Source organism: Natator depressus, chromosome 6, assembly GCF_965152275.1.
Source record: "Natator depressus isolate rNatDep1 chromosome 6, rNatDep2.hap1, whole genome shotgun sequence".
In the NCBI taxonomy this organism is placed as follows: Eukaryota; Metazoa; Chordata; order Testudines; family Cheloniidae; genus Natator; species Natator depressus.
The window spans coordinates 9227353-9252579 of record NC_134239.1 but is presented as its reverse complement, the minus strand read 5'-3'; the positions used below and the strand labels follow the sequence as shown (position 1 = coordinate 9252579).

General features: G+C 54.3%; 2 protein-coding genes across 3 annotated transcripts; one reads left to right on the top strand and one right to left on the bottom strand.

Moving 5' to 3' along the window:
* Positions 1-3206: 3206 nt before the first annotated feature.
* On the top strand, positions 3207-6063 carry ZNF768 (zinc finger protein 768). Its single transcript, XM_074954422.1, has one exon. It carries the CDS (start codon positions 3297-3299, stop codon positions 4155-4157), a length of 861 nt encoding a protein of 286 aa, XP_074810523.1. The 5' UTR covers positions 3207-3296; the 3' UTR covers positions 4158-6063.
* Positions 6064-15891: 9828 nt separating this feature from the next.
* On the bottom strand, positions 15892-22358 carry LOC141988563 (uncharacterized). 2 transcript variants are annotated; one of them, XM_074954391.1, is made up of 2 exons: positions 21930-22358; positions 15892-19564 (listed from the first exon to the last, which is right to left on the bottom strand). In XM_074954391.1, the coding sequence occupies exons 1-2, from the start codon at positions 22006-22008 to the stop codon at positions 18402-18404; spliced, it is 1242 nt and encodes a 413-aa protein (XP_074810492.1). In that variant the 5' UTR covers positions 22009-22358; the 3' UTR covers positions 15892-18401. The 2 variants fall into 2 exon arrangements, with proteins under 2 accessions (XP_074810492.1, XP_074810493.1); XM_074954392.1 differs by having other exon boundaries at positions 15892-19567; positions 21930-22333.
* Positions 22359-25227: the final 2869 nt, after the last annotated feature.

Here is a 25227-nt window from a genome sequence, read left to right as displayed (position 1 = left end):
GTGACTTTTAGGCTGACTGATTTCCTGGTTTCATGTCAAAACTACTTCGGTTTCCTTTGATCCTCCTAGGGGGATTGCCCACTGCTACTGTTGTTTTGCCTCTCTAACCAGCACTGTCCTCCTTTTTCGCCTCACTTGTGTGTCAAACTTTGATCCCAAATAGTCATCCCAGGCCAGATTTTTAAGGGTTGAAAATACCTAGATGCTTTTGAAAATTCCGCTAGTCCCCTTAATACCTTTACAAATCTGGCTCTTTAGGCACTATACTATCTTGTATGAAATCCTTTTCAGAAGCCAATTTCTACGGTAATTTTTACTGAATATAGGTATACAACCCTGAGATAGATTGACAACCACAAGCATTCAAAAATCATGGGTTTTACACCTGAAAATCATGACATTTAAATAAATACGTACATTTGGTGGTCTTTTATTTTGTCTTTTTGTTTCTGAGCTTTTAGGGTGCACTAGCTTCATACTTTTTCTGTTTCCTCTCCCAAAGACTGCATCTACCTAAAACGGTTGTACATGCCTTTAACATTCAATACTGTTTTGGACCTCCAGTAACATGTGAGTCTCCCCTCCTGTCATAATCGAAAACTTATTAAAGATCCTTATTTCTGTAAGTAATCCCCCATCCTGCAAACACTGAAGTGCAGACTTCCTTCTTTCTATTACTTTCTTTGTTGCATTGTAGATATGTCAATTTGTAAATATTGATTTTTAATTGCATATTTTAATTGCATAGCCTTTAAGATGTATGCTACATATTTTGTGACGATACATTCCAGTGACATTCTTCATTCTGACAAATTTACTGTTCTGTGCTGCCAAAATCCGGGATTTTTTAAAGTGAATTAGCCTGATGCTCCTTTGCATTGATTGGGCCGGAGCACAGTCCTGACCTCATCTGGTTTGCCGTTTGGTGAAACTAAACGGCCTTGTCACCATTGTGTCTTCACATGGAGATAGCTAATGCATGTTGGCCATATCACACCCCAAAACCACATCTTTTCCAAACTATGCTGCTGCCTCAGACGTTAAATGAACCATTATTATCCATAGCTTGACCGCTCTGGTACTGCTTGCTTGGCTAGCCCTGCTCCTTCGCCGTCAGAGGTATTTGCGTTTGAATGTTTGCAGCCCCCCATTTGTGTTGGTGTCATGGAAAACCAATGAAAACATTTTTAAACTGGAGGAAATAACAGGTTTGTCTCCCCTCAATTTCCCTTCCCTTATTAAGATAGTACCGTCTGACATTAAAGGTGTGAAACCGATGCACATAATCCCCTGTGTAGACACTCTCGTTCAGAAGTGAAGTGACCTTAGTTTTGACAACAGCTTTCAGGGCCATCATAGCACTACTAATCATCATACTTAGCCCTTGAATGCAGGGGTTACAGTGGACGAGAAGCTGGATAGGAGTCAACAGTGTGCCCTTGTTGCCAAGAAGGCCAATGGCATTTTGGGATGTATGCATAGGGGCATTGCCAGCAGATCGAGGGACATGATTGTTCCCCTCTATTCGACATTGGTGAGGCCTCATCTGGAGTACTGTGTCCAGTTTTGGGCCCCACGCTACAAGAAGGATGTGGAAAAACTGGAAAGCGTCCAGCGGAGGGCAACAAAAATGATTAGGGGACTGGATCACATGACTTATGAGGAGAGGCTGAGGGAACTGGGATTGTTTAGTCTGCCGAAGAGAAGAATGAGGGGGGATTTGATAGCTGCTTTCAACTACCTGAAAGGGGGTTCCAAAGAGGATGGATCTAGACTGTTCTCAGTGGTAGCAGATGACAGAACAAGGAGCAATGGTCTCAAGTTGCAGTGGGGGAGGTTTAGGTTGGATATTAGGAAAAACTTTTTCACTAGGAGGGTGGTGAAGCACTGGAAGGGGTTACCTAGGGAGGTGGAGGAATCTCCTTCCTTAGAGGTTTTTAAGGTCAGGCTTGACAAAGCCCTGGCTGGGATGATTTAGGTGGGGATCGGCCCTGCTTTGAGCAGGGGTTGGACTAGATGACCTCCTGAGGTCCCTTCCAACCCTGATAGTCTATGTCTCCGGAGCCACAGGTCGGCCACCCCTGGTCTAGGAGCTTGTGTTTAAAAGGTATTCATAAGTAGTGCCTGCACTGTCCCCCCATGTGAGGCTAGCTGCAGTGTTCTGTGCACAGTACATGCTTGTTTACTATAGAAACTTTCTACAAAGGGAAGAGACCGAATACAGAGATATTGCAACCCCGTTCTCTGTTCGCTGGTTTTAGAGGCAACAGCCCGGCCCTGGAGCGCAGTAGCATGCTTTTGCAAATTAGACAAATACCTTTCTTTAGGGGTGTCAGAGGAGCAGCCCTGTTCGTCCGTATCCGCAAAAAAGAAAAGGAGGGCTTGGGGCACCGTAGGGCTTACTCTTTTTCTTTGTGGGTGTCCCCATTTAAAGCAGAGATTTCCCAGGGATGAAGAGGCACCTCTCACCATCACAAAGGGCTCCCGGGAGATGGGGGGAGGTAGCAAACTTGTGCCGAGCCTACCCCGCCCTGGCCCACCTTGCTACCCCTGGACCAGATGATGGGGGGGGGGCAGCAAACTGCGCCAGGGTAGCACAACCCCCCCCCCCCCCAGGTGAGGGCAGCGGTTTGTAAAATTGCATCCTGCGGGGGGGGGACTTCAAAGCACCGGGGATCCCCAAGTGTTTTGCAGCGGGGGGGGGCTCAACCCCGCCTGACCCGGGGGGGGGGGAAGGCGACCAGGGCCAGGAGGGAGTGTGCCGGCAAGGGAAGGGTTAAGCCGAGGCATTGCCCCGCCCCAGAGCACATGGGGCCGGGCTGTGATAGCGCCGGGACCCTCCCGGCCCGGCCCGCCCGGCGCAGGGCCCGTCCCCGGCTGCAGCCCCGGCCGGGCGGGGCGGGGCGGGGCGGGGCGCGGGCGCGGGGGCGGCGCCGCGAGAGAGACTCGCCGCGGCCGAGGCAGGAAATCGCCGCCCGGAGGAAGCGGCCGCAGGATCGGGGCCCAGCTGGGACCGGAGAGAGACACCCCCCCCCCGCCCAGCCAGCTCCGGGGGTCTGTGCAGCTGAGCCCGGCAGGGTCCCCCCCCCAGCCCGCCGGGCCTTGGGGGCAGCCCCGGCCCCTGCTCTCCCCCGCGGGAGAGGGGCAGGGGTTGGGGGGTTCGCTGCTGTCCCTCGGGGGTCTCCCTCCCTTTGCCGGGCGCAGGGAAGGGGCCGGCTGGATCCCGGCAGCCGCCAGGACGCAGGAGGGGAGCCCTCAGGGGCGGTGTGGGGGGGGGACACGCCCGGGGAGCCCCCATGGGCGACGCCCTGACCATCTGCCCCGACTGCGGGAAGAGCTTCCGCCAGTACTCGTACCTGGTCACCCACCGGCGCGTCCACACCGGGGAGCGGCCCTACAACTGCGCCCAGTGCGGCCGGGGCTTCTCCCAGCGCTCCAGCCTCATCCGGCACCGCCGCACCCACACGGGCGAGAGGCCCTACCGGTGCCCCGACTGCGGCAAGGCCTTCGCCCTCAGCGCCTCCCTCCTGACCCACCAGCGCACCCACACCGGGGAGCGCCCCTACGGCTGCGCCCAGTGCGGACGGGGGTTCAGCCAGCGCTCGGCTCTGGTCACCCACCAGCGCACCCACACCGGGGAGAGACCCTACAAGTGCCCCGACTGCGGGAAGAGCTTTGCCATCCGCTCGCACTGCACCGCTCACCAGAGGACCCACGGGGATCCAGGCGGGGAGCCCCCCTACCGGTGCCCCCAGTGTGGGGAGGGCTTCCGGCTCCGCACGCCATTCCTGCATCACCGGCGCAGCCACGCGGGCGGCAGACCCCACCGCTGCCCCGACTGCGGGAAGGGATTCTCCCGCAGCTTCCTGCTCCAGACGCACCGGCGGATCCACACCGGGGAGCGGCCCTACCCCTGCCCCGACTGCGGGCGCCGCTTCCGGCAGAGCTCCCACCTCGCCCACCACCGGGCCACCCACACCGGAGAGCGGCCCTACCGCTGCAGCCGCTGCGGGGACGCCTTCCCCTGCAGCTCGGAGCTCTTCCTGCACTACCGCACCCACACCGGGGAGCGGCCCTACCAGTGCCATGACTGCGGGCGCAGCTACACCACCAACGGCAGCCTGCGGCGGCACCGTGCCAGCCACGCCCTGGGCTAGGGCTGCAGCCGGCTCGGCCCAGGGGCACCCTCCTGGGCAAGGGGCTGCATCTTCCTGCCTCTAGGCATGGCCTTTCTGGCTGTTTGTTGGACGGCTTGTCCTGGGGAAGAGAGCTAGGGACAGGTTATAGGGGGCTAGCGTTCCAGGAGAGAGAAGGAACACAGGGCGGGATCGATGGGTCATGCAGGTCTAGAGCTGGGTCGTACCTGTTAGACTGTGAAAAGCAGCTCCGCTCCATCTTCCCCTGGTCCTGAAGATGAGGTTTTCAAAATGATGTGAAGTGTGCGTGTATTTTTCCAAGCACCTTGAAATAGAGCGTGAGTGTATCTATCTGTTCTTAGATGCAAGTCTGTGTTCTGGGGCTCAATAGAACAATCAGCCGACCCACAGATTGTGCTGGCAGGGGGTGCAATGTTGGTAGGCCCTGGTGGCAGCTATCAGGTGACAATGACAGACCTCCTTAGCGCCACTTAGGGAGTAGAGAGAGCCGCCGAGAAAGGAAGCGACTGCCAGGAGACATGGCGGGTCAGAGCTGAGCTGGTTGCAAGCACCGAGCCCTAGGAGATCAGCCTGGGTTGGAGTCAGCAAGTCAAGAGAAGGAGGTGGGAGCATGACCCTGAGAGGGAGCAGAGGCAGAGATTCTTGGTCACAGAGCCCACTGGAGGGGCAAAGGTGGGGATTGTGCTGCGGGGAAACTGCCGGCTGTTTCTTTTCTGCGGCGTATAGGGAAACAGGGTCCTGTGGGCATTCTTTGTAAATAAACACCATCACACCTGGAATAGACCTGCCTTGTCTCAGCGAGGTGCTGTCCACAGAGGAACAGCCTTGCAAGGCCCTGGCTATTGGCTAAGAGCTCAGGCCGGAAGGTTACAGGGTATGGACACGATACCTTGCCCCAGATTAATCCTGGGTCAGTCAGTCCCTTGGGAAGAGAGCAGCATGAGCCTGAAGCAGCACAGATCTGCCCCTATCTGGACCCCAGACGGGGTGATCCAGAGAATCTTCTTTCTAGCTGCCTGGCCAGTGGGTCTTGCTCGCATGCTGAGGAATGACCGATTAGGGGTCAGGAAGGAATTTTCCCCCCAGGTCAGATTGGCTGGGGCTGTGGGCGGGGTGGTTGTCAACTTCCCATGCAGCAAGGGGTGCGGGTTGCCAGCTGTTGAACATCTGGGCATAGAATTATAGAGCTGTAGGGCTGAAAGGGACCTCAAGAGGTCATCAAGACTAGCCCCCTGTGCTGATGCGGGACCAAGACCATCCCTGACAGGTGTCTGTGAAACCTACTCTTGAAAACCTCCAGTGACGGGGATTCCACAACCTCCCGGGGCAAACCTGTTCTCGCACTTCACTACCCTGAGAGTTAGGAAGTTTTTCCTTATCACTAACTTCCACCTCCCTGGCTGCAGAATGAGCCCATTATTTCATGTCCTACCTTCAGTGGACATGAAAAACAATTGATCACTGTCCTCCTTATCACAGCCCTTAACATATTTGAAGACTGTTACCAGGTCCCCCCCTCTGTCTTCTTTTCCCAAGAGTAACATGCCTGTTGTTTTTTTTTTTAACTTTTCCTCCTAGGTCAGGTTCTCTGAACCTTTTATCATTTTTGTTCCTCTCCTCTGGACTCTCTCCAATTTGGCCACATCTTTCCTAAAGTGCGGTGCCCAGAGCTGGACACAGTGCTCCAGCTGAGATCTCATCAGTGCTGAGGAGAGCAGGACATTTACCTTCCATGCCTTACATACAGCATTCCTGGTAATACACCCCAGAATGATACCAGTCTTTTTTGCAGAGGCATCCCATGGTTGACTCATAGTCAATTTGTGACCCACTGTAACCCTCACATCCTTTTCAGCAGCACTGCCACCTAGCCAGTTGTTCCCCATTTTGTAGTTGTTCTTTTGATTTTTCCCTCCTAAATAAAGAACTTTGCACTTCTCTGTACTGAATTTCATCTTGTTGATTTCCACCCAATTCTCCAATTTGTCACGGTCATTCTGAATTCTGCTCCTGACCTCCAAAGAGCTTGCAACCCCTCCCAGCTTTGTGTCGTCTGAAAGTTTTATAATTGTACTCTCCACTCCATTATCCAAGTCATTCATGAAAATCTTGACTAGTACTGGACTTAGGACTGACTCCTACAGGACGGCACTAGATGGCCGCTCCCAGTTTGACAGCAAACCATTGATAACTACTCGCTGAGTATGGGCTCACCCAATCAATTCCCTGCCAGTGCAGGGACCCTCAGGCAGTGGCGGCTCACTGGTTTCTCGTGTTCTCTGCCCGTCGCTCACAACAGGGCTGAAATGCTTTGGTCTAACTAAAGGCTTTGGGCTGAATAGTAACGGCCTGTGACCTATGGGAAGTCAGATTAAATGAGCTAATGGCCTCAGCCATCCATGAAACTTTGCTGTTTGTTGAGGCTGATTTAGGCCACGCAGGTTGGGGAAGGGCCTGTAACCGGGGGCTCTGTTATTTATACCGACATTTTAAAAATGCATCCAGGCCTCTGGGTCCCTGGCAGGTCAATTAAAAATTGCTTCCCAGAAAACTATTCCTTGCCTTTCAGAGTTTGCATTTTAGCCCCCATCCGTCAGCTGCAGGCTACGGTAACACTGCATTAATTTTCTGGCAGGGGATTTCCCTTGTTTGTTATTGAGGAAGTGCTGGTAGCAGTGAGGGGGTGGGATTAGGGGAATCTGTGTGTGCAAAGGGGCATCGTGGGCACACTTCACCATTCAACTGCTGCCTCCCCCCTCCTCCGTGCTGCCCCATGCGTTGGTAAGAGCGGAGGGGAGCTGGTGGGGCTGTGTGGGGCACAGCCCAGCTGGGGGCAGGGGAGTGGAGATGCCAAATGCCTTCCCCAGATACACACGTCCAGGGAGAGGTGTGAAGTGGCCCATTCATCTCAGGGCAATGAGAACACCCCAGGGAGAAGACTACAGCCTGCAACAATCGCTCGGAGAGGTGTGTACTGCTCCATTCATCCCAGCGGGTGTGCACGTGCGCCCTGAACTGAGCATGCCCGTCCCCAGCGCCCGGCACAGACCCAGTGCTGGAGTCCAGTGCCCATACCCCTCGCGTGTCCAAAAGGAGCCCCAGAGGCCACGCAAAAGGCAGGGTGAGAGCGAACGCCTATGGCACAGAGTGGCCCGCCCTGAAGATTTTGCCTCCTTGCCCTTGCCTTTCAGGGGCAGCACTTGTTGCCTTAATCCCTCGGGGAAGCAAACAGGGGGGTGAAGGGACGTCAGCAGAGGTCCAAAGGGCCGTCTCCACCAAGGGGCCTTAGCCTTGGCATTGCAAGGCCTAGCTTTTCAGTGCCTGTGACGGGTTCAGAGGAACACAGAACCATCGGGCTAGAAGGGACCGCCAGCGTCATCAAGTGTAACTCCAGCCCCGCTGCGGGATTTGTTGTGTCTGACCCCTCCAAGACGGAGGCCCCGTCCAGCCTCCTGCTGAAAACCTCCAGTGAAGGAGCTGCCTCGGTGCCCTGTCACTCAAATCCCCACCCGTCTGGGTTACCTGGGACCTAAATGGAGGAGCAATTAACAAAGGGAGCCACAAGCGGAAGGGCTAAGTAGAAGGTGGGGAGGGGGAGAAGCAACTAAAGCAGCTGGGAGCAGACCGAGGAAGAGGAAGGAAGCCCTGAAAATGGGTGGGTGGCTTGTGCTCTTTGCTACTACCAGCACCGCTCCCTTTCCCTGAGAAGAAAGAGGGGAAGCTGCTTGGGACGCTAAATATGGAACTAGCACCTCACAGAGAAGGCCCAAAGGAATCATCTGGTCTGGCTTCCTGCACGTGCAGGCCACAGAACCTCACCCACTCACTGCTGCAATTGGGGTGACCAGGGTGTCCCGATTTTGGGGTCTTTTTCTTATATAGGTTCCTATTAACCCCCCACCCCCTGTCCTGATTTTTCACACGTGCTGTTTGGTCACCCTAGCTGGAATAGACCCCTAACTGCTGGCTGAGCTACTGAAGTCCTCGAATCAGGGTTTCAAGACTTCAAGTTACAGGGAATTCACCAGTTACACTAGTTTAAGCCTGCGCGTGGCCTGTGCCCCATGCTGCAGAGGAAGGCAACCCCCCCCTGCAGCTCTGCCAATCTGAGTGGGAGGAAAATTCCTTCCTGACCCCAAATAGGGCAATCGGTTAGACCGTGAGCATGTGAGTGTGACCCACCAGCCAGAGACCTGGGAAAGAATTCTCTGTCGTAACTCAGAGCCCTCCCCACCTAGTGTCCCAATAAACAGTGCAATAAAGCCCGGTGGTGGTGAAGGTGATCCGTACCTAACGTGAGAAGGACTCACAGGCGGCCAACCCATGGCACCACCCTGCAATCCACAGCCTATTTGTGCTCCATGGAACAGCTGCAATAGGAGAGCCTGAGAAAGTCCTGCTCCCAGACAACTGCAGATATAGGTTCACTTCCCATCAGGCAGAGATTTGAACCTGGGCATTCTATGTCTTGGGCTTTAACCACAGGGCTAAAGCTTAGAAATTGTGATTCGTATAGGATGTCTGAGATCACGGCCTGGCTCAGGCCCAATAGGTGGGGGAACACCTAGATGGGGTTTAGGTGTAAGACAGGCCCCTGGAGTAAGGACTTTAGGTGGCAGTGTGGTTTCCCACTGGCAAATCTTTAGGTGCTAAAGAGACTTTGTCAATGGAAATTCACGCACCTAGAGGCTGTCAGTGCTCACAGGGTTAGGCAGCAGCTGAGAAGGGATTTTGAGGATCTAAATGTTGGATTTAGGTGCCTAAAGAGCACTTAGGGTGACCAGATAGCAAGGGTGAAAAATTGGGACGGAGGTTGGGGGTGTAATAGGCCCCTATATACGACAAAGCCTCAAATATCGGGACTGTCCCTATAAAATCGGGACATCGCGTCACCCTAAGTGCAGTTATCCCTTTGTGGACCTAGCCCGAAAGCTTTTGTAGTACATTGTTGCCAACCCTCCAGGATTGTTTTGGAGTCTTCAGGCATTAAAGTTGAATCTTTAATTAAAGATTATGTCACGTGATGAAAGCTCCTGGAATGCATCCAGCCGAAATTGGCAACTCCCCCATTATTCCTTGCCTGAGAGTCAGAGCCTAAGCTCTGGGCCAAACACATGATACAAATCTGCAAACGTTCAAAGCTGCTCTTTCTGGTGGGGCTGCATGTGGGGAACTCCTTAACCAAATGACCCACAATTGTCCCTTCTGGGCTTAGACTCTATGATTCTATTGCATGTGGGTTTCCGAGCACCTTGACTGTTAAAGTTGGACGCTGATTGGGGTGCCCTGTCAGAGGAAACCCTTGACCAAATGACCCCAAACTAGTACCATTTTCTGTCCTGCTGGTACTGAGGATGGGTAGCAATTTTCAAGACAATCTGATTAGGCACGTAGGTTTCCAAGCACTTTGAACTATTGGTTCTTATCAAAAAGCTCTGAGTTTAGGGCTCGTTTGCCACAACCGGAGAGCAGTCATCTAGGCTGGGGAATTTGCCAACAGCTCAGCTTGAACTCATGACACAGGGGAGGTGCTTGGAGTCAACCCTTAAGCTCCTGAGCAACTCTATTATTCGGGCTGCTGCTTCATAGGCTCATTGATCCCCATCTCAGGGTACTCCAGCAAACCTTCCCAGGTGCATGCCACTTCAGCAAGCAACAGCACAGCCCTTGTACTTCTTTAACTCTTGCTCCCCCAAAGGCGGAGTGAGTGGGTGCTAGACACGAGCAGAGAGCAGACCAGATCGAGTGAGATCGGTGCGGGGTGATCTCAGCAAGAATTTGAGCCCACGGGTGTGTAGCAAAAAAAACCCAACGTGATAAGAACGGAAATGTTACCAACCGGTCCTTTATTCTGCTCAGCAACCCCTTGTCCGAATGACCCCAAATTTGCCCTGCTGACCTTATGCCAGGCCCTTATAGGGCCCAGGGACTTTTAAGAAGCGTTGTGTATGCAGATGCTAACCTAACAACTTCCAGTGCTGTGTTCCAGTTGGCTAATACAGTCTGCTCTGTCTTGAAAACGCTTGGGGTCGCTGCAAATACTGGCTGAAGTACCTTAAGAACGGCCATACTGGGTCAGACCAAAGGCCCATCTAGCCCAGTATCCTGTCTCCCGACAGCGGCCAATGCTGGGTGCTTCAGAGGGAATGAACAGAACAGGTGATTACCAAGTGATCCATCCCCTGTTGCCCCTGGGGAGTGTACAAGTCTCTAACCAGGAGTCTGTTTCAGTTGGAGTCACTGAGGAGAGCTTGCAATGTGAAACAGGAGTTCTGGAGCTGTCTCGGAGGTGGCGAGGCTGCACGGCCTAACCTGAAGGAAGTGTCAGACTCTGTGGGAGCCTAACTGTAAAAAGGTTCCCCCAAGAGACTGTTTAAAAGCTGGAGCAGAGCACAGATCCCATCCATGCCCAGAGGATCTGGCCTGGGTGGTGCTAAGAATGGTGGGGCACATTCCAGCTAGAGCTGGGTGAATAACAAATCTTTTGATTCACCGGCAATTCTGAAAAGAAATCATTTGGGGTCGAGCTGAAAACCACATTTTCAGCAAATCAAAAAGTGGGGGAGGGGGATTCGTTTTGGGTCAATGTACATTTTTTTGTTTCAATTTTGAGCATTTTTTAAAAAATCTTTTTGAATTGGAGTTTAATGAAATTGAAGGAAATTCGGAATCCAAAAGTTGTTTTGAACCAAAAAAAATCAAAAAATGTTCCATTTAGAAAATGTCAAAACTTTACATTTGGATTTTTCAGATTTTATTTTGTGTACATCAACAATTTGGTGAAACTAATGTGAATTTGCAAAATGTTGCCATGGTGCAAAATCTGCACTTTTCATGGGGGAAAAATGGTTCAGATGAAACCGTTTGCCCACCTCCAGTTCTGACATTGAGTGAACCAAGACCTGGGGTGGTAAGTTGGCAGGAAAGAGCCCATCTCCCTGGTAGCAGACCCCCAAACCATTTACGGTTTTGGTTAAGTCTAACTGTTCGGTGTCACCCCGGGGGCTTATCAGATGCCAGCGCCAACTGAGGATGGCTGGTCTGACGCACTCCCAACAAGAAGAGGTGGTGACAAACTTTCCGTCAAAACTGTTTTTCTACAGAAAATTGAGTTTTTGACTAGATGAAAAGCACGCGCTGCTTTCCACGGAAAATGTCCATGTGTTCTCAAAAAACCCAAATGTTTGAAAACAGAAATATTTCAATTTGGATCTGCCACCACAGTGCTGTAGGGGATTTATAGTTCGGTTACCTCATGTCTCCAGTCTCCTCTAGGCGGGGGGGGAGGGCTGAGCTCCCTGGCTGGACTAGATCTTCCATGATGCACTGCAGGTGTGGGAGTTTCATGATGCACCATCTCCTGTCACCTAGAGTAGACCATGATGCATCAGGGGAGATGTACTCAGACCTGGGAGCCCAGCCTATATAGAATAGGATCATGAGGCACACAATCTACAACTCCCATGGTGCATCATGGCCACAGGATTCCCATATGCACTGCCTCCCATCCCCTAGGGCAGGCCATGATGCACCATGGGAGATGTAGTCCAACCAGGGAGCCCAGCCTATAGAGAAGGGGAGCATGAGAAACCAACAACTCTAATAATGCCGGTGGCTCGGGGACTCCCAGGATGCACTTTGGTCTGTCTTAGGTGAGAAGGGGAGGTGCATCCTGGGAGTCCTATGCCCATGATGCAACAGGGGAAATGTAGTCTGACGAGGAGACCTATAGGAAAGGGGAGAAGAAGGCCCTGTGTCCAGGGACTCACCAAATGCAACAGCCTCCCCAAGAGCCTGCTAGTCCAGGGGTTCTCAAACTTTTTCTTTCTGTGGCCCCCCTCAACAGGCTATAAAAATTCCACGGCCCGTCTGTGCCACAACAAATGTTTTTCTGCATATGAAATCCAGGGCTGGTGTTCAGGGGTAGCAAGCAGGGCAACTGCCTAGGGTCCCACAGCACAGGGGGCCCTGTGAAGCTAAGTTGCTCAGGCTTTGGCTTCAGCCACAAGTGGTGGGGCTCCGGGCTTCTGCCCCGGGTTGTGGGATTTCAGCTTTCCGCCCTGAGCTCCGGCGAGTCTAATGCTGGCCCTGCTTGGCGCACCCCCTGAAACCTGCTCGTGCCCCCCCCCCCCCGAGGGCCTTGGACCCCTGATTGAGAACTGCTGTGCAAGTCCATGACAGGGTCCTGGCACCCACTGATAGCCTCAGGGCTGGCAGGGCACCACTCTCCTCTAGCAGCCATGGGCCGAGCCGGCTGCACCCCGTAGCCCACGGCGTGGCTGGCACGGTGCCGCCGCGGGCTGCCGTTGGCGGTGTAGCTGCACCCAGTCGTGGCACTGGTAGGGCCGCTCCTCGGTGTGGGTGGCCCGGTGGTGGGTGAGGGGGAGCTCTGCCGGAAGCGATGCCTGCAGTCGGGGCAGGGGTAGGGCCACTCTCTGGTATGGATCCGCTGGGGCATCTTGAGCAGGAAGCCCTGCTCCCGGGGACTCCCCTCCTGCGTCCTAGTGGCCGCTGGCGGATGGAATCCAGCCAGGCCCCTTCCCTGCACCAGGAGAGCGGGGTGGCAAAGGGAGGGAAACCCCGACAGGCAGGAGCGAACCCCCCAACCCCTGCCCCACAGGGGAGAGGAGGGGCCTGGGCTGGCCCGGCGGGCTGGGTGGGCGGTCCCTGCATGGCTCAACAGCACAGACCCCCGGGCTGCCCTGGAGCTGGCTGGGGAGGGGGGGTGTCTCTCCGGTCCCAGTTCAGTACCAATCCCCCTGGCCCTGCTGCCGCTTCCTCCGGGCAGCGATTTCCCGCCTCGGTTGCTGTGTCTCTCCCTCCCTGGGCTTCGGGCTGTGACTTGCTGTGCCCGGTGCCCCACTCACCGCCCTGGGGCTGCAGCCTGCAGAGGGAGACTTGCTCCGGCGCACACGCGGGACCCAGGCGGCCGGGGCGCTGGGACAGGAAGGTCCCTGGGCAGGGCCATGAGATGGGTTCTGCCTGGGAAAGGGAGGAAGACAGAGATGGGGGAGGGGAGAGTTACCCCTTCCCAGTTTGGGCTCCCTCCCTTTTCCCCTTCCCGTGCCTGTGCGCTGCACCATGGGGCACAACACAGTAGCACATAGAGGGCAGGCGGCCACACCCACCCCACGCCCTCAGTTATATTATTCCTTATGTGTAGTGCAGCAGCACCTAGGGGCCCAAGCCACCGCTTAGTTCCCCACAAACTCCCGGTGTGCCCCCCCACCATTTCAGGGACTCCCTGCAACCCCTCCCCCACAAACCCTTCCCTCTGCCAGGGTCTCTGCATGCCCCCCATGTCCCTGGTGTCTTTGCCCCCAGTGCTCATTGCTCCTATCAGCTGAGCTCGTTGCTCTCACCAGAGGCTCCCTCCACGGCGATTTCTAATTTTGTACATTCGTTCTTGCCTGCTCGTCTGAGGGCTCAGTCACGCGGGGTGGCCACCTGCCACGCTCCATTGGGCCGCTGGGCCCAGCTGGCCTGGGGGAAAGTTGTGAGGCTGGAAGGCAGCCATGACTGCCATCAGCCATGTCTTCTGTCTCTAGCCAAACCATGGCAGGCCTGGCTGAATCTGCAGGCTTCGCTAACCAGACGTTAGGGGCTCTGTGTGTCGTCCCCCCCCCCCCCCCGAGTCTGGTTTTCTTATCTTTTCCAAAATCCCCAGGGGTCTGATCTGCAATGGGGAGAACATTCCCTGGAGATCTGGAATCAATTTTGTGTCTCATGCCACCACATTGGGGTTGGCGTCGGCGTCTCACTTCCCTCAGCTAGCGATTGGTCCATCTGTCTCTCTGTCCAATCAATCAGTCCATCCATGTGTGTCAGAGCAGTCCAAGCAGTCCACGCCCAGTCCCCCTCTGTATGGACACCCATCTATTGCCAGTGGGCCCCCGTCGTTGGGTCCCATGTGCTCTCAAGTCCCCTGGCTCTGGCTCTGGGCAGGGTGTAGTCCCTGTTTCCAGCTCTGGGTCTATGGGGCACATGCCCAGGCTCACACCTCTTGCCTGAGCCCGTCCTTGGGACATGGGACTCCACCATCCAGCCGTCCTAGAGCCTGAAACCTTCCGAGTCTCTCCCCCCCACCCCCAGTTGCCAAGGCCATGGGCACTCTGACTGTGGGCCCTCTAGGCTTCTAGTTTAACCCTTTCATGGACAAGGGGGTGGGAAACTGTAGAGAGGGGGCATAGCCTCCCTTGGAGACTGATAGGGAGGAGGCACCATTCACTCTTGGTGGGCGGAGCCGTGCCAGCCGCGCCCGCCCCACCGGAAGCAGAGAGGTGGGACAGGACGTTTAAAAGGCGGGCCCTGCACCATTGGCAGGGCCCTGGGTTGGGACCCAGTGGAGTAGGCTGGACCCAGGTCCCCCTACCTCCTGCAGCCGCCCCACCCCTGAGGTAGCCGCCTACCCACCTTAGGCCTAGAGGCCTGCATTTGTCTGTCATCTGCCTGAGCTAGGAGGCCAGAACCTTAGATTGCTTATTGCTCTGCCCTGCCCAGAGGCCCCTAGATCCCTTGCTCCTCTTCCCTGCCAGACAGCTGGAGCCCTTTAGACTGTGGCCCTGCCCCGCCCAGACAGCCAGAGCCCTCTAGACTGTCATTCAGCCCAGCCAGAGGGCCTCATACACTGCTGACTGCTTGGCCTGTCCCGGAGGGCCAGCGCCTTACGGACTGTTGCATCCGATGAAGTGAGCTGTAGCTCACGAAAGCTTATGCTCAAATAAATTGGTTCGTCTCTAAGGTGCCACAAGTCCTCCTTTTCTTTTTGCGGATACAGACTAACACGGCTGCTACTCTGAAACCTGTCATTATAGACTGTTTGTTGCCCTGCCCTGCCCAAAGAGTCAGAGCCTTGAGAGTGCTAGTTCCCCCTTTCAGACGCGCTAGTGCAGGGGCATGGCCTCCCTCTGAGACTGATGGGGAGGGACGGCCACGGACCCTTACAGAAAGCAAAGAACACGGGCTGAGCAAAGGGGTTTCCTAACGCCAGTGACTTTACTATTAAAGCCCTTGAGAGTTACAGAGCTTTGAAAACAAGCACAAAGCACTCCCAGTCCCCTGCTCTGAGCTGGCCCCAGCTGGGAGTTTGTCCGTGTTTCAGGCTGGTGAGGGTCCCTCTTGCCCTCTCCTTCCCCTGCACATCTGGATTACTTGTGCCCCCATGCTCCATAGGGCCAGTAGTTAACAGACATTCAGAGTTGGTAGCTGCAGATTGCTGTGTCCTGGATGGTCCTTCAGCAAGTGTCAAGCCCTTCCCTGTGTGGGGCGGCTCTCTGGGATGCAGGACAATAGGCCACCCTTGGGCAGCTGTAGACCCATGTTGAGCAAGGTTGAGCAACAAAAGGTTTCAGAGTAGCAGCCGTGTTAGTCTACAGCTCACTTCATCGGATGCATTCAGTGGAAAGGAAGTTTGTACTATAAATTGGAGCTCACATGGGAACAGCTCAGAGCCCAGGGTGTGTTGGGGGGCATCGGTGGGTTTATCTTCCCAGGCATTAGGAAAAAAGCTCTCAGAAGTGAGAAGGACTGGAGTAGTTGGATAGATAGTTATCCAGTCATGGACCAAACCCCTTTGAATTATTTGTTAGGTGTATTACAGCAGAGCCTCAGTTAAGGGGCAGGACCTCACTATACCAGGTGCCGTACAAACACAGAACAAAAAGACAGTCCCTGCTCTAAAGAACTTATAGACTTCTGGAGGCAGATAGGGGGTGAGGGATTCTCAACTCTCCCAGGGGAAAATGCATCAGTTGGTGGAGTATTGGTGGGGGAATCCCGTAGGGCCAGCAGGTGACCAGGCTGAGGTTGCTGCCATCTGCATTAGACACACAGGGATGTCCCCAAGTGAGGGCTTGGCTGTTTCTTTGCAAGATGACATACATGGGGCCGATAAAGACTCTGACCCTGAAATGAGGATGTAGGTCACAAGATGGGAAAAGGTTGTTGATGAATATAGGGGTGCCCAGAAAGTTCCATGGCAGATGAATTGTTGAGCCCAGGAGGGTTCCATGGAAGCTGAGGCAGATGGAACATTGAGTTTATAAAGGCTCCATGGTGGTTGAGGTGGACAGAACATTGGCGTTATGAAGGTTCCATGGCAATTATGCTGGATGGAACATTGGATTCATGAAGGTTCCATGGAAGTTGTAGCAGATGGAACATTGGGTTCATGAAGGTTCCATGGCAGTTGTGGCAGATGGAACGTTGGGGTCATGAAGGTTGAAGCCAGGAGGGTTCGGTGGCAGTCGGAAATGGGAATTGAGTGGGAGCAACGGGTAAGGGATCCCTTCTGTGATCACTTCTCAGGGGCTGGTCCAACGGCACTCAGCCTAGGCCTCTGCTGGAGAAGTGTGTCCAATTTTGGGCACCGAGCTTTAAGAAAGATGTGGACAAACTGGAGTGTCCAGAGGAGAGGAACAAAAATAATAAAAGCTTTAGAGAACCTATGAGGAAAGGTTAAAAAAAAACAGGCATGTTTAGTCTTGAGAAAAGAAGGTTGAAGGGGGACCTGATAACAGTCTTCAAATATGTTCAGGGCTGTTACAAAGAGGACAGTGATCAATTGTTCGCCATGTCCACCGAAGGCAGGACCAGAAGTAATGGGCTTAATCTGCAGCAAGGGAGATGTAGGATAGGTTAGAGGTTTCCTAGGGAGGTTGTGGAAGCCGCAATATTGCAGGTTTTTAAGAACAGGCTGGACAAACACCTTTCAGGGGTGGTCTAGGGTTACTCGGACTTGCCTTTGCACAGGGGGCTGGACCTGATGACCTCTCGAAGTCCCTTCCAGCCCTACATCTCTATGATTCTCTGAGCCCTCAGAGAAAGGCTGGGGGAGGGGAGGGCTCCTGCCAGGGGTAAGGCAGGGCAGGAGGGAACTGAGAGCCACACCTACCATGAAGATGATACTGAGCAAGACGAGACGGCGTTCTGCTGGGGTTTACGTCAGGATCAGAGCGGCAAATCGTGATAACTGGGAGCCCAAGCCAGCTTCTGAGCTTCTCTGCAGGCGAGAACAACATGTCCAAGGCCACGCTGAGCCCTGAGACAGGGCCCTCAGCACGGAGACGGGGGGAGGCAGATCCCGGTGGGGAAGTTTATTTCCAACAGATACAATTGACTAACACAACAGCAGACTGGATCATCATCAAAACCAGGCAGGGGGTGGGATCCAGGTGCCTGCTGGGAACCGAGAGCCAAGGGTGGGGCTGGCTGGATGCCAGCTGCCCCAAGCTCAGGAACAGACGTTCCCCAGGTGCCACTGGGCTCCTGAGCTAGCAGGTCTATGCACCGTGGAGAGAGGAGCCAGGCACTGGAGACGCCACCAGGGAGGGGATTAGACACTCCCTCACCCCCCGCCCAGCCATCTTGGAGCATACATCTGTCTGGCCTCTGAGAGCAGCCCCCTCCAGTTTCCAGCAGCCTCACGTACCCCTCCCCATGGCTCCCAATACTTCCCTTCCCCAGCCCCTGGGAGAAGAGAAGGAGCAGAGAGTGAGGTCCAGAGCTGTGGAGTTCCAGGGGAACGAAGGAACAGGTCTCCCCCACCCCATCCAGGAGCGGGCACAGACAAAAGGCCCCATGTCCTTCAGAGATCACTCCCTCACTACTGTGGGGATTCTCACCTTTTCCCTACCAGGATCCCACTGCCATATAGACAGGAACCCTCCCTCTTAGCAACAAGGAAGGGGTAGGGTTACCATGACCCCCTTTGAGGGGCAGCGATCCCAGGCTGAGAACCCTGCCTTGTGGCCTCTAAGCATTTCTAATAGCCCCATCTTGACTGGGGTAGAAGGGACCCCCATATTCACTTCCTTCCCCACTTCAACTAATTTCCACCTGTGGGCCCCTCAGTCATTCCCATCCTCCCCTTCCACCCATACACACACTGCACTCATATCGCAATGCCTACGTGGTACATCACTAGTCTGGAGTCAGACGGGCTGTGCCTCGCCCCAGGGGAAAAACTATGTCAGGTCTCTGGGCTGATGTGATTCCTAAGGAGCTTGCTTCCTCCTCCCTAAAGAGGCCGGGTCCCAGGTCTCCAAGGCCCTTGGTCTCTAAGGAGGCCTGCTCCCCAAAGAGGCCTGGTCTCTGGTCTCTAAGGAGGCCTGGTTCCTAAAGAGGCCTGGTCCCAGGTCTCCAAGGTCCTTGGTTTCTAAGGAGGCCTGGTCCCTAAAGAGGCCTGGTTTCTAAGGTTCCTATAGAGGTGTGAACAGTTAATAGAACTGTCCTTGCATGGGGACTCTAGGCCACATGGACCCTCTGGTGCCGGACAAGGTGGGAGCTGAGGATGAAGCTCCTCCCGCACTCTGGGCATTTGTAGGGTTTCTCTGCCAAATGGGTGCGCTGGTGCTGATTCAGGGTGGAGCTGTCGCCAAAGCCCTTCCCGCACTCGAGGCACTTGTAGGGCCGCTCACCGGTGTGGGTGCGCTGATGCTGGATCAGGGCCGAGCTGTCCCCAAAGCCCTTCCCACACTGGGTGCATTGGTAGGGCCGCTCCCCGGTGTGTGTGCGCTGGTGCTTGATGAAAGCCGAGCCCCAGCAGAAGCTCTTCCCACACTTGGGGCAGCTGTAGGGCCGCTCCCCGGTGTGGGTCCGCTGGTGCTTCACCAGGGTTGACTTGTGCCGGAAGCTCTTCCTGCACTGGGGGCATTTGTAGGGCTTATCGCCACGGTGGGTCCTCTGGTGCCCGATCAGGGTGGAGCTGTGGCTGAAGCTCATCCCGCAATCAGCGCATTTGTAGGGGCGTTCCCCTGTGTGGACCCGCTGGTGCTGGACCAGGTGCGAGTTCCGGCTGAAGCTCTTCCCGCACTCGGTGCATTTGTAGGGCCGCTCGCCCGTGTGGATGCGCTGGTGCTGGATGAGGTAGGAGCTGTCGCTGAAGCTCTTCCCGCAGTCAGGGCATTTGTAGGGTCTCTCGCCGTGATGCACCTTCTGGTGCCGGGTAAGGCCTGACTTGTCTCCGAAGCTTTTCCCGCAGTCCGGGCATTCATAAGGCCGCTCGCCCGTGTGGGTGCGGCGGTGCTGCAGGAGGTAGGAGCTGTCGTTGAAGCCCTTCCCGCAGTCAGGGCATTTGTAGGGCCTCTCACCCGTGTGGATCCGCTGATGCTTGGTGAGGTGGGAGCTCTGGCTGAAGCTCTTCCCGCACTGGGAGCAGCTGTAAGGTCTCTCCCCCGTGTGGATCCGCTGGTGCTTAATAAGGTCCGAATACTGGCTAAAGCTCTTCCCACATTGCCCACAGATGGTCAATCTCTGGGGTACAGACATGCTACTGAGAAGCCCAAATCCATTTTCCACCCCTCGGAGTTCTTCCCCCTGCCATCCCACCCTGTTGGCCTCTCCCTGCTCGGGGCTCTGCGAAGGCCTGTGTGGCTCCCACTGGGGATTCTCCTCCTCCTTCCTGACACCTGCTGGAAGAAAGAGAAAATCCAGTTCCCTGTGACAGGGAGAAAGGGGGCAGCAAAGGGGTTTGTCACCAAATAGAAAACCCGATGGGCAGGAAGCAAAACCCGCCCAAATCCCTCCCGAGGGGAGATGAGGGGCCAGCAAAGGAATTTGGCATTCACCCATTAATATGTCTGAAAAGTTTAATCTGGTTATGAAGGACTGGGGAAGGGAGAAAGTCACCTAACCTAAGTGTTGTGTCTACTCATCCTAATCTATGAATCCTCCCTTATCACATGGCAGTTTATGGTACCCATTCGTCCAAAACCTGAGTCTAGTTCTGGTGTCCACAACTTCAAAAAAGGTGTTAACAAATTGGAGAAGGCTCAGAGAAGAGCAACAAGAATGATTTGTCCGTTCTGGATAACCTGCCTTATAGCAAACAAAGAAATGGAAGTGACTTGATCACGGTCACTGGAAGACAATATCATAGAATCTAGGGCCAGGAGGGACCATCTAGTCTGACTTCCTGTGCAACACAGGCCAGAGAACGTCCCTCCTGATAATTCCTGTTTGAACCAGAGCAGGTCTTCTAAAAAAAACAACCCCACCCAATCTTGATTTTTCAAATTGCCCCTGATAGAGAATCCACTATAATCCTTGGTCAGTTGTTACAATGGTAAATTGCCCTCACCATCAAACATTTTCACCTTGTTTCTAGTCTGAATTTGTCTAGCTTCAAATTCTAGCCTTTGGGTCCTGTTAGACCTTTGTCTGCTAGACTGAAGAGCCCACTACTAAAAGTTTGTTCCCCACATATGTAGTTACAGACTGTGCTGAAATCACCCCTTAAGCTTCCCTTTATTAAGCTCAATAGATTGATCTCCTGGAGTCTATCATTCTAAGGCAGGTTGTCTAATCCTTTAATCATTCTCGTGGCTCTTCTTTGACCCCTCTCTAATTTATCAACATCCTTCTTGAAGTGTGGACCCGAGAACTGGACAGTAATGGCATCACCAGTGCTGTATACAGAGCTAATATCACGTCCTCATTCCCTAGCTCATACACCCAAGGATCATATTAGCTCGCTTCACTACAGCATGTCTGGGAACCAAGTGAAGATGAGCTGTCTGTCATTATCCCCTCCCCTAGTCCTTTTCAGAGTCACTCCTTCCCAGGATACAGCTCTCTCTGGTATCTTTGAGACAGGAGAGCTTTTTAATCTACTGGACAAAGGGAGAACGAGACCCAACAGCTGGGAATTGAAGCTGGACTAATTCAAACTGGAAATAAGATATTGATTCTTAACAGTGAGGGGATTTAGTCAGTGCACCAGCCTTACCAAGGGATGTGATGGATTTTCCATTACATGGAGACTGGGTTGTCTTTCTTTAGGGAGACAGTGCAGCCTAGTGGATAGAACACTAGGAGTCCTGGGTTCTATTCCTGGCTTTGCTACTGGGAGGCCTTGGACAAGTCCATTTCCCTCTCTGTACCTCAGTTTTCCCATCTGTAAAACAGGGGAAAGGAGCCCACCTCTATGAGAGTCCCATGGTGATGCTCTCCAGCCTGGGCTACGCAGGAAGGGCAGGCTGGACAACCATCGGGGTTACTTTTGGCAAACCATCTAGGGATCTATGGATGGTCCCTCTGATTTTCCAGTCCATGACACTAATCAGCCTGCCACAAGCCTTTCCGAATACTCCCCTGGCCCAGTTTATCTAGTGCCCCCATCCAGACCAAGGCCACCAAGTCTAGTTATCGAGGCAGCGATGTGGGGGACGAGTGAGGGTATGTCTGCTCCAGTGTGAGCAGCCCCCCAAGTCACTGCACCCTCTGGTGCTGCCTTTCCCCCTGCAGGTGGGCTGCAATGCCAGGGCTTCCGGGGGGCACATCCCACAATGCTTTGTGATGCACTCCGCTCGGCTTGCTGTGTGATTCTTTCCCAGAGCACCGTGGGAGACGCCGTCTGGCCTTCTGGACACATGGGGATCGTGGGAAGGCGGCAGGGGAATAACGGCGCTCAAGGGCTTAGCCAGCATCCTCACTGCGAAGTGGGGAGGTTACCAGCCAGGCTGAGCACCCGAGGAAAACCCCTATGGGTGGCGAGCGGCCGGATCACCTGGCCAAGGCTAAATGAAGGAGCCTGCAGCTGTCTAGATCTCCAGAAGCCAAGAGGACTCCCGTGGGGCCTGGAAGCCAAACGCTCTCAAGAGAGGGTGCCCTTGTCCCCTGGGGAGAAGGGCCAGAAATAGGGACACTCCTTGGCGCCGGCTGGGGGCGCTACTGAGCGAGTGGAGACAGAACTGGGGGTGGGGGGGCTCCCGCTGGCTTGGCTGGGATCCCAGCTTCCCCCCTCACTCCCAGCCGGTGTCGCTCATTCCTCACCTGGGGGGGCGCCCCTGGGGGTCCCCCGTTCCTGGGCGCCCGGGAGATCCGGGACCCTCGGCTCTTCCCCTGGCTCCATGCGGGGGATCGCGCCCGGGCCGGGGAGCGCTGCTCGGTGAAATCTCCCCCTCGGGGGAGAGAACGCGCCCGGGCTTGAACCCCGGCCCCGCGCTCTGCTGGGGGGAGGCGGGATCCGGGCCGGGGATCGTGGGGGAGACCCGGGCTGCTCAACCGAGCTGGGCTGGGCTCGGCTCCGGTCCCCTCCGGGCAGCGATTTCCTGCCGCTGGTGCTGCCCCCGGAGCCGGGCACGCAGCCCTGCGCACACCCGGCGGGGCCAGGACCCGGGCTCCGGGGGGCTGGACAGGAAGGTCCCGGCGCTGCTCCGGCCCCGCGGCTGGCAGCTCCCTGGGAAGCGGAAGGTTCAGGAGAGCGGTGGATTTAACCCGTTCTTCTCCGGGCCTTGCGGAGACACCGCTGGTTAGAGGCACTTCCGATTCCCCCGCCTCTCTACAGGGCTTAGCTCGCACGCTTGTCCTAGCTGGGACCAGGACCCAGGAGCCCTGACCCCCTAGGCCCCAATCCCTTCCCCCGAGAGCTGGGGTTAGAACCCGGAGTCCTGATTCCCAGCCCCCACACTAACCCACTGGACCCCAATCCCTTCCCCCGAGAGCTGGGGTTAGAACCCGGGAGTCCTGATTCCCAGCCCCCACACTAACCCACTGGACCCCAATCCCTTCCCCCGAGAGCTAGGGATAGAAGTAGAACTGGGAGTCCTGACTCCCAGACCCCACACTATCCCCCTAGACCCCACTCCCTTCCCCCGAGAGCTAGGGATAGAAGTAGAACCCGGGAGTCCTGACTCCCAGACCCCACACTAACCCATTGGACCCCACTCCTTTCCCCCCAGACCTGCCAATAGAAGTTAGAGCCCAGGAGTCCTGACCCACTGCTTCAATTCTTATATAGGCAGAAGACTCCTCAAAACTACCACACAGGGATGTGAGACATGCAGATGGTGACAAAAGAGATCCAGGAAAGGTGATGAATATACACAATCACCCTCTGTAGTTAAGACGTTCAATGGGCCGAGAGTATGTAACAGAGCTTCCTTACACCTGTGCTATCCAAATACAAGGAGGAGAGATTATGAGTAGGGCCCTACCAAATTCACAGTCCATTTTGGTCAATTTCACAGTCATAGGATTTTTAAAATAGTAAATTTCATTATTTCAGATATTTAAATCTGAAATTTCATAGTGTTGTAGGGATCCTGACCCAAAAAGGAGGGGGGGAGCACAAGGTTATTGTGTGTTGGGGGAGGGAGGCGGTTGCGGTACCGATACCCTTACTTCCGTGCTGCTGGTGGCGGCCCTGCCTTCAGAGCTGGGCGAGTGGAGAGAGGCAGCTGCTGGCCCGGAGCCCAGCTCTGAAGGCAGAGCCACCGCCAGCAGCAGCCCGGAAGTCAGGATGGCCTGGTCTGGTGTTGCCGCCCTTCCGTCTGCGCTGCTGCCTGCAGAGCCGGGCCCTCAGTCAGCAGCCGCCGCTCTCCGACTGCCCAGCTCTGAAGGCAGCAGTTCAGAAGTCAGGGTGGCATGGTCTGGTATTGCCACCCTTAGTTCTGCGCTGCTGCTGGAGGGGTACTGCCTTCAGAGCTGGGCACCTGGTCAACAGCCGTGGCCCTCTGGCCACCCACCTCTGAAGGTAGCACAGAAATAAGGGTCTCAATACCGTGAAACCACCACCCCCCCGGAATAACCTTGCAACCCCCCTGCAATGCCCTGTGGATCAGGCCCCCAATTTGAGAAACACTGGTCTCCCTCCCTAAAATCTGGTATTTTGTGTGCTTTTACTGTATAACATAAAGATTTCAGGGTGGGGACCAGATTTCACGGTCCATGACATGTTTTTCATGGCTGTGAATTTGGGAGGGCCCCAATTATGAATAGTGTGACATTATCGGACAAGCTTGTGAGGCTCTAAGCGCTCCTTGCTGGTGTTTCTGTTTGTATTGTTTTGCATGGATCCCTCACCCGGTGCAGAGATGCAGCTGCTTCTGGGGTGGAGTGTGGGGACTGTTTATATAGGGATCCCTTACCTAACCCTAAGATGCAGCTGCCTCTTAGGTAGGGTGCAGGGCTGTTTATACAGGATCCCGCATCTGATGCTAAGATGTAGCCACCTCGGAGTGGGGTGCGGGGCTGTCTATACAGGGATACCTCACCCATTGCTGAGATGCAGCCACCTCTGAGGTGGAGTGTGGGAGCTGTTTCTATAGGATCCTGCACCTGAATCTGAGACGCAGCCACCTCTGGTATGGGGCATGAGGGCTGTTTATACAGAGATCTCTCCTGATTTTTAAACCAATTTTATGATTTTTTTTTTAGGATATATTTCATGAGTTTTGAAGACTCCAGGCCTGGCAAGACCAAGATTTTTATTATGATAGTAATAATAATTCCTAGCTCTTATTTTCATTTGTAAATCTCAGGTCACTTTACAAGAGAGGGGCAGTATCATTATCCCTGTGACACCCTGGCACCCCCATATTCACCACTGTCCTATAATTTTAATATGTTTTGTACAATGCGTGCCTTGTGAGGTATCCTTCTAAAAGTCTTGATCTGTCAGACATTAATATCCTGTTGGATTGTAGGTGTTATCATTGTATGTGTTACTGAAAGATGTTGTGACGTTGAAAACACCCACAACTAGCCTTTCAGGTACAGCGATGGAGTAGCCAGACAGTGTTAATTGCTGTCATCAACACCCATCCAGGGAAGAATCCACTAGCACAGGAACTCTGTATAAGGAAGTTTCCTCGGAGGGAGCACGTAGGCAATGGAGAATGTTTGGCCAATGCAGCAGACTCCCCATGTCACATGCATAGACTTTCCGGCAAGCTGGAAGAACCTATAAATGATGAGGAGTGACATCATGACTTGGTCTTCACTCCCCCACAACTCAACACCTGAAAGAAGCTCTGGAAGACAAAGGACTCTGAATGGGGGAGGGGAATCCAAGCTGCAAGGCAGATACAGTTTGTGCCTCAAGAATCTGTAAGCCTGCTTGTATCATCAGACAGGGTGAGATATTGCTGATTCAAATCCAATCTAGTTTGTATAAGACTTAGTTTGCGATTTTGTTTATTTACAAGGTAATCTACTTTGATCTGTTTGCTCTCACTTAAAATCTATCTCTCTGTAGTTAATAAACTTGTTTTATATTTTATCGTAACCCGTGTGTTTTTGAGTGAAGTGAGTGGGAAAAATCTCAGCTCAGCTAGCAAAGGCATGGTGC